Genomic DNA, 9,705 nt, shown 5'->3' with positions numbered 1-9,705 from the left:
TCACTCTTCGCCACCAGCAGGTGGCATCCGCGAGGTTCCTGCCCCTGCTGCTCCAGGCCACACCGCATACACGTCGGCATCGAGCCCAAGCTCCGTGACATCCTGCGGCGGCTGCAGGCCCAAGCTCAGCGCGAGACTCGTCTCCGGCGGCGGTGGTTGCATCTCCACCTCCACCGTCATCATGGCTGCCGGCGCTGGCAGCAGCACGGTCTGCCGGCCGCGCGGCATTACGCCCACAGTCTCGCGATAGCGGCGCAGGTACGCGCGGAGGGGCCCGACGTAGTCGCCGAGGCCGAGGCTGCCCATGGCGACGATGAGGTCGTCGCCGGTCACGGTCACGCGCCGGTCCCGCCTACATTCCTGCACGGCCGTCCAGGTGACGGCCGCGGCAAACTCCTTGACACTCCGGTCCATGGCGTCCTTTGCGTCGCCGGTAACCTTGGCGTTCGGCGGCAACGCGAGTCGCATGATGCGCGTCAGGATGGCCGTCGGGATCGTCTTCCCTGCAGCAACGTGTCATCCATGTGAGTTGGTACTGAACAGAACAAGAGCTGATTTTTATTCAAAATAATCGAACCATGTATGAAGTAGTTCACTTTAAATGTTATCGGTTCAAGCAAATGTATCCTAAGTCTCCTGACGGCCTTTCAAACGGCATAGCCGGGTCCCAACATCTGTGTTCAGTGTGTCGAGGACTTGTGCCAAATAAAAGATTTGCAGGCTTTAAATAAATGTTACGTGTACCACGTCTAGAGCCAACCTAACATAAGTCTATAATCGTTCTTGTGTGCTTTCCCTCCGCCACAAACCTATTATCACCCAACCTGTTTATCACGACTCATTTATCTTATTAAGTTGAGTCCAACCATGACCAGCACGTTATATTTTAGATTCAAACCAAAACAATAATTTTCCAACCCAGTCCGACATTCTTTCTCAAATCTAACTCATTTTTTGTCGGTAGTGTTTTCTCCGTACTGACCTCACCGTAGTTGTTCGGATCTCACTATGTGATAAGAAAAGAAGTTATCAGTGATAGGTGAAAACAGATATTAGTGGCTGGGTCCTGTACCTGTCACTTTTATCATGTTATTAATAATAAATTATTAGTGATAGGTGATAACCTATTATTATTGAAGATCCGTCACTAATGTTCAGTCATTAGTGATGGATCGTAACCGTGATCTCTCACTATTAATTGAACATCAGTGACGGGTTGTAATATTGACTCGTCATTAATGACCGATGAATATTTTTTGACAAAAAAAATCAAAAAAAAATATTTTTTCACCCGAACCATCCCAACACAGACCCATCACATATGCCTCACAAGCTACATTTTTTTACAATTTTTTAAGTATGCGTTCCACGGGAATCGAATCCGTGATATCCTCCTCGCGCATGTAGCCACCTTATCACCTCTGTTATCACGTAGCTGTGATAGAAATCAGCTATTTATCATTTTAACCCTTTTGCCAATGGTCATCAGTGACGCATCATAACCATGATCCGTCATTAATAACTAATTTTGTCAAATTTCGTATTCTAGTGCTGCTCAGGTGAGAAAAAATAAGAGAAAAATAAAATAAAAATAAAAAATTTACGAATACCGTCATTAGTGACTGGAGTTGATTATTAATGATGGATTACAAATTGACCTGCCACTAATAACTGGTATGGGACGACCTATCTCTGATGAGTGGATCATTAGTGACGAGTCAAGTTATAACACATCACTAATGACTGGTCTAAAACGATCCATCACTGATGACCTAGTCATTAGTGACGGATCACAATTTGATCTGTCACTAATAGCTAGCTTAGGACAACCCGTCACTGATGACCTTGTCATTAGTGATGTGTCACAATTTGACCCGTTACTAATAATTGGTTTAAGATGACCCGTCACTGATGACCTAGTCATGAGTGACAGGTCACAACTTGACCTGTCGCTATTATCATCAGAAACAGGTCATGTTACGACCCGTAAATAATGACTACTTATTAGTAATGGATCTATATCTGGTCCTGATCAGAAGACATATTAGTGATGTATCCTTATTGGACCGACCACTAATAGGATATTAGTGACGCGTATTGAGTAGCCGTCCCTAATACAATGTCTACTTTACTAGTTTCTTACGTGTCAGAAATCCTCCCCACTAAATGAGTACTTATGTCGAATACTTGCATAGGAAAGACATGAATATGCTCTAAGACTTCTGACTATAAAACTACTTACCTTCTCTTCCATTGTCAGGGTTATTTGCTCCTCCATTCATATTTTCTGATTTATCATTTCTCTTATAGCCATAGGTTTATTTATAACTATAAAACGGAGTAGAAAATGCCACACATGGCAAGAGAAAGATTTGCATGGGCGCCAAGTGGCAATTGCAAATATGCAAGGGTGCCAAGTGGCAACTTAAAAAAGATTGAGCTCCAAAATTCTGAAAGTTTCAAACGACATCACTATAAAATAAAAATAAAACAAAGGGTTTTTAGCCCATGTGCCAAGTGGCATGAGAACAATGTGCTTACGTGCCATTTGGATGAGAACAATATGCTTACATGCCAAGTGGCATACGAACAATGTGCTTGCGTGCCAAGTGGCATACGAACAATGTGCTTGCGTGCCAAGTGGCAAGGGCATGGCTGAAAATAAATGCATAGACTCCAAAAAAGTTGAAGAATGTATCTTTCATTTTGATGATCAAGGCAGTTGATATATATAAATGGATCCAAAAAAATTAGAATTGATATTAATGCTTGCTATAAGCATGTCGGATTTTAATGGAATTATTCGATTATAGCTTAGTAACAGAACTTTTACTGCATTAAGATAAAGTAAATTTAGGTTTGACATAAAACTTTTATTATATTAATGCTCTCAAAACTCCAATAAACAAACATGATGTTCATCTCTTCAAAAAGGACAATATGCGTACTGTAGCTTGAGTAGATTTACAGGTCTTTGACTAATTGTGAACATTGTACAAGTAAAGTACTCCCTCCATATCCTAGTATATGTTATCCTACTTTTTCAAATTTTGTTCTAGATAATGATGGTCTATTTTTTCAACTTTATGTTTTACCATTTCCCCCACCCCCATATCCTTCCCTTTAGTACCAACTTTTATATGCAATACCATATACTATAGAGTAAAATAGCATTAATACGTGTCACACCCGGTTTTAGAAAGGAACAAAACTAGATATAAATCAAATGTATGCCACGATCAAGTTTCATACATGCAGCAACTTCATCAATGTATCACACACAGTGTCATTATTACAACATTTAACTAGAATAAATAAAGAGACCACAAAATCTTGAACAAAAGCACACATCTAAACTCCGCGAACTCCAACTTTCACAGGCAATTGACCGGGGAAACGCCACCCTAGTAGTCTTGATCTTCATCAACGAAGAAGTCTAGATCTCCTTCAATGTCTGAGCAACGCTTGGAGGATATTTGGGTAACACAACAAGTGTGAGTACAACTTGTACTCCGCAAGTGTGGGAAAATAAAATGTCATGCAAGCTTAAACAAGGAACAAGCTGAAACAGTTTAAGTTTTGCATAAAAGCCAACTATTCTAACAAAGTATTATGAAAGCATCCTACTTGTCTAGGTAAATCAACAACAGACCTCCAACTCTTAGAAATATCTCCACATGTTTCCCAACCACCTGAATCCCACATCAGGCTCCCAAAAGACCAAACCAACCCAAATCCATTAAGCTAATCATTTGAGTATCCAAGTCTCTCATATCCCTGAGCACGGCTGTTATAACAGTTTTTACACTCTGCAGAGGTTGTCCAGCTTTCCCCACAAGTCGTGATTTTCCTTGTTGCTGTGTCCACGGAACACTTAACACACGCCAGTGGTGTGTTGCCCGAAAAGTCACTACAAAGCTGTTACAAAGTTTCATCCAGCATGTGCATACCCGCTAGGTTTCACCGCCATCAAAGTGGCATTCACACCACCCAGAAGCCCCCTTTTGCGTCTTGTAGCTCCGAAAAGTTTTCACCCTTCCCTTCTACTACACCTCTCATACCGCTATCCAAATTGTTCTGGCCTTTGCCATCCCCACACAACCACCCTTCCGTTTGGCATGCACAAGGTTAGAATCCGCTAATTAATAGGCTAGACCTATCCCATACTAGGTCTCGTGGTTGGTACAATATTTCTAGGGTTGTCGCTTCACGAACCGGTCCTTAATTAGGTCACTTGAGCAAACACTAACCCAACATCATAACTTCATCATCATCGACACAACTTTGCTCAAGGCCTAAGGTTCCATGTTGCTAATGCCATCACTGATATTCCCAAATCATAGTTGCATTAATTTGCTAATCATGTTTAACCATTAACCCTTCCATCCCCTTGTGCAAAGCTAAGCATGACTACCCATCATATCCACTACTAACAACATGGCGACAAGGAATTATATGGAACAAGATATAAGTACATAGGATTCAGGAAACAAAACTGGGATCAAAATGTTCAAGGACACTTGCCTCTCCCAACTTGCTTGTCAGACTCTTCAAAAACTTGGTCCTGGAGATTCTCGAACTGCTCTTCGTCTAATCTCGAAACACATTGGAAAAATATACAACAAAACCAACTAAGAACAGTACACCAAACAATAGCTAACATCTATGAAAAAGGTACTACAAGATAGTACACGTCACTACGAACACGTGAGCGCGAAAACCATCTAAATTGAAGCTAAAAGGAGAAAATTATGCTATAAACAAGATTAGGGTTAAATCTGAAAATAAAAAGGGCTTAGTTTAAATAAAAATAGAGAGGTTACAGGCATTTTTGCAAAAATTTAGGGACCTATTTGTAATTATGAAAAAGTTTAGGGGCTAAACTGCATAACTACAGGGGCTTTTATTTAAATACAGGAAGGTTCAGGGCTTATTTGCAAAATTGCCATTATTCCCGAATTAAAACAAATAGAAATTATGACTGGATAAGGCGTGCTGACGTGGCGACGCAGGCTAAATCGATGAGGTGGCCGGCTTATGTAGGCGATGCCGTGGCCTGACTTGCTGACTAGGATTAAGTGGCCACGTGGCATCATGCGATTGGACGCCGAAAGGGTATACAAAGCTTCTAATCGTGGCCATCCAAAACAGATCTAACAGTTGAGGGCAAGGGGGGGCTTATTCGACCGGCTCCAGAGACGAAGGCGGCAGCGGATAGCTCGGCGCGGCGGCGTTGTCGCTGGAGAGATGGCGAACCTCGTCGCCAGGCACGGGGGCGCTAGCGCACGGGCGGTGGTGGTTTTCGGCTTGGGTGCCAACGGCGGAAACGGCTGCGCTGCTGGGCCGTGTCCTCCGGCCGGCCCAGGTGGGAAGGCAGGAGATGGGTTGGCGCTCGGCCCGGGAAGGAGGGAGGCCGATCGGCTCAGCCCATGAGGAGGATTTGGTTGGGCTACCAAGGGAAAAAGGAAAAGGAGAAAAAGAGAAAAGAAAAAGGGAAGCCCAAGGAAAAAAAAAGTTTTTTCTCTTTAGGAAGATTTTTGCAAACTTTTCCAAAAACTTAAATGGCACGCCTCGGGATTTTCAAAACTTATTTTTCGCACAATAAAAACCCTAATGGAGCTTTTATGCTTGAATGCAAACAATCTATAATATAGCCTAGGTTAATTTTCTAGCTTTTAGAAAATAATTTCTTTCTCCTAAGATTTTGAGGCAAAGACTAACACCCTATTCTAAGGAAAAGAATATTTATTACTATTTCCAAAAAGTTGAAAAACTAGGGTGTTACAAACCTACCCCCTTATAAGGAATCTCGCCCCGAGATTTGGAAGGATTGGAGAAAAGATATGGGAATTCTGTCTTCAGATCTGATTCTTTTTCCCACATTGCCTCTTTTTCGGAATGGTGTTTCCACTGTATCTTACATATACGGATCTTTCTATTCCTAGAAACTCTCTATGATGTCTCTAGAATCCTGATGGGATACTCCATGTATTTGAGATCCTCTCCAACTTCTACTTCCTCTAGGGGCATCTGCTCTTCGAGAACTTGTAGACATTTCTTCAACTGTGACACGTGAAAAACATCGTGAACATCTACCAATTGAGGTGGTAGCTCTAATTGATATGCTACCTCTCCTCGCTTTTTCAACACTTTAAAAGGTCCTATAAACCTGGGTGCAAGTTTTCCTTTTACTTTAAATTTGTGAAATCCTCTTATCGGCAAGACCCGTAGATACACGAAGTCACCTGCTTGGAAGGTCAATTCCCGACGTCAGTGATCTGCATAACTCTCTTGCCGTGATTGAGCTGTTCTCAAATTTTCCCTGATCTGTTGTACTTGTCTTTTTGCATCTCTAAGAATTTCTGGGCCAAACACTTGATTTTCACAGGTTTCATTCCGGTATAGCGGTGTTCAACACTTTCTTCCATACAAGGCTTCAAACGGTGACATCTTCAAACTAGTCTGATAACTATTATTGTAGAAGAACTCTGCATAGAGAAGATTTTTATCCCAACTAGTCTTATTTCTCAAGGCACAAGCTCTTAACATATCTTCCAAAATTTGATTTACTCTCTCAGTTTGACCATCGGTCTGCGGGTGATATGCTGAACTGAAGTTTAACCGGGTGTCCAATGACTCATGTAGTTTTTGCCAAAACCTAAAGGTGAACTGGTTTCCTCTATCAGACACTATCCTCTTGGGTACTCCATGCAGACACACAATTCTGGCAATGTATAGTTCAGCAAGTCTAAGTCCTGTGTAGGTGGTCTTGACTGGGATGAAATGAGCAACCTTTTTCAAATGATCTACTATCACCCAAATAGAATCATATCCAGATTGAGTTTGGGGCAATCGAACAATAAAATCCATATTGATTTCTTCCCATTTGCACTCTGGTATTTTCAAGGGTTGAAGCAACCCTATGGGTCTTTGATGTTCAGCTTTGACTCTTCGACATATATCACATCTTGCTACATATTCCGCAATTCTCTCTTCATTCCATACCACCAATATTGATCCTTCAGATCTTGATACATCTTGGTTCTCCCGGGGTGAATAGAATATGCAGACTCATGCGCTTCTCGAAGTATAGTTTCCTTGATAGATTCGATATCCGGAACACATATTCGTTTCCGAAACCATACCGTCCCATTCTCGTCCTCGGTAAAACCTAGGGCTTTACCCTCCTTAATACGCTGCCTGATTTCCATAATCTTCTCGTCCTCAAGTTGTCCTTTATGAATTTCTTGTTCCAAAGTCGAATCGACTTCCATCACCACAGCTTCTGCGCTGTTTATCAAGCCTAGATTAAATCTCTAAAAATCTTTGCATAGCTCGGGGTGTCTATCTCGTATGGACATTATTCGGAGATAAGTCTTTCTACTCAAAGCATCGGCAACTGCATTTGCCTTTCCGGGATGGTAGTTAATTCCTAAATCATAATCCTTGATAAGCTCTAACCATCTACGCTGTCTGAGGTTGAGATCTGGCTGAGTAAAAATATACTTCAAACTCTTATGATCCGAATTTATCTCACACCTTTTTTCAATTAAATAGTGTCTCCCTATCTTGAGTGCGTGAACTACAGTGGCTAACTCTAAATCTTATGTTGGGTCGTTCTCCTCATGCTTCCTCAATTGTCTTGATGCATAGGCTACAACATGGCCTTCTTGCATAAGCACACATCCAAATCCTTGACGGGAGGCATCATAATAAATGGAGAATGGTTTCTGCGTATCTGGCATGACTAGTACTGGCGCAGATGTTAGTCTTTCCTTCAACTCTTCAAAACTTGCCTCACAAGTAGGAGTCCATTTAAACGTTTGTCCTTTCTCAAGTAATTTGGTGATGGGCTTCGCAATCTTGGAGAATCCTTCTATGAACCGGCGGTAATATCCTGCCAATCCAAGAAAGCTACAGATCTCGGAGACATTCTTGGGAGACTTCCAATTCAAAACATCTTCCAGCTTTCTTGGGTCGACAGCTATTCCTCCGGCGGAGATGATATGACCGAGAAAAGAGACTTGATCTAGCCAAAACTCACATTTCCTCAACTTAGCATACAACTGATTATCCCTAAGCTTCTGTAGGACCAATCCCAGATGTTTTGCATGTTCCTTTTTATCCCTTGAGAAAACTAGGATGTCGTCAATAAAAACTACTACAAACTTATCTAAAAACTCCATGAACACTTTGTTCATTAGGTACATGAAGTAGGCAGGGGCGTTGGTCAATCCAAAAGACATAACCGTATACTCATACAATCCATGACGGGTGATGAAGGAGGTTTTTGGATTGTCCGAAACTCAAATCTACAACTGATGATATCCTGAGCGAAGATCGATCTTGGAGAACACACATACACCTCTAAGCTGATCAAATAAGTCATCTATTCTAGGAAGAGGGTACTTATTCTTGATGGTCACCTCATTCAAAGCGTGATAATCTATACACATCCTTTGGGTGCCATCCTTCTTAGGTACGAAAATCACTGGTGCACCCCATGGTGATGAACTAGGTCGGATATAACCCTTGTCTAACAACTCTTGCAATTGTTTCTTAAGTTACGCTAGTTGATCAGCAACCATTCTATACGGCCTCTTAGATATAGGAGCTGTACCAGGTACTAGTTCTATAACAAACTCAATGTCACGATCAGGTGGCATACCTGGTAACTCTTCTGGAAAAACATTCGGGTAATCACGAATAACTGGAATGCTCTCCATTGGTGTTTCATCAACTTGATTAACTGTTCCCCAAGCCATTGGTGAAACTTTTGCAACGTATTCCACTTCTTTTCCTTCTTTCGTAGACAGACGAACGGCTCTTCTTGCACAATCAAAAATTCTATTGAACTTGGTTAACCAATCCATCCCTAGTATAATGTCTATTCCTTCGGATTCCAAAATGATAAGGTTTTTTGGGAAATCTACCCCCCTTATCTTAATACTAAGGTTCGAGCATACATGCCTTGCTTTCATTTCTCCATCCAGAGAGCTAACAATCATTCTATTCTTCATAAGAGATATAGGTAAATTGTGGCTTGCCACATACTTGGTTGATATAAAGAATGAGATGCTCAAGAATCAAATAATATGGTAGCAGGGTTGGAGTTGATAAGAAACATACCGATCAAAACATCTGAGGCATCTTGAGCTTCGTCAACTGCCACATGATTCACACGGCCTCTAGTCACATTCTGCTTTGTTTGATTCTGGGGCTGATTCCCATTGCGGTTCTGCTGGTTTGCGCCTTGTGTGGGTAGATGATTCGAACACTTAAGAGGGCATTGGTATGCAAAATGTCCCTCTACTCCACAATTGAAACCGGGTTTTCCTTTGGTGGAGGCTTGAGGGTTGTTGCCAGTGTTATTGTTCCTTTGAGGGATCTGACTTGAATTGCGGGGAGTTTGAAAATTGGAGCGCTGGTTCTATCCTTCATTCCTGAATGAGCTCTGATTTGTAGACTGGGCCCTGGGTTGATTGTACTGCTGATCGGAACGATTCATAGGTACAGACTGAGAGGTGTCATAACGGGGCCTAGCATTACTGCCTGACTGACTTGGACGGTCCATCTTGCACTTGCGCTCAATATTGTTTCTCTTGTGCTCCAGGATAAGAGCACGATCTACAAGGGCCTGAAAGTTCTTGAAATCACGAGAAGCCAGAGAATATTGTAGTCCATCATTTAGCCCTTCCAAGAAAC

General features: G+C 41.9%; 1 protein-coding gene across 1 annotated transcript; it reads right to left on the bottom strand.

Moving 5' to 3' along the window:
• On the bottom strand, nt 1–8,765 carry LOC133927616 (uncharacterized). Its single transcript, XM_062374069.1, has 2 exons — nt 8,669–8,765; nt 1–503 (listed from the first exon to the last, which is right to left on the bottom strand). The coding sequence occupies exons 1-2, from the start codon at nt 8,763–8,765 to the stop codon at nt 1–3; spliced, it is 600 nt and encodes a 199-aa protein (XP_062230053.1).
• Between the last annotated feature and the right edge of the window lie 940 nt (nt 8,766–9,705).

Source organism: Phragmites australis, chromosome 8 (genome assembly GCF_958298935.1).
Source record: "Phragmites australis chromosome 8, lpPhrAust1.1, whole genome shotgun sequence".
NCBI classification, from domain to species: domain Eukaryota; kingdom Viridiplantae; phylum Streptophyta; class Magnoliopsida; order Poales; family Poaceae; genus Phragmites; species Phragmites australis.
This window is presented reverse-complemented; position numbering and strand designations above follow the sequence as displayed.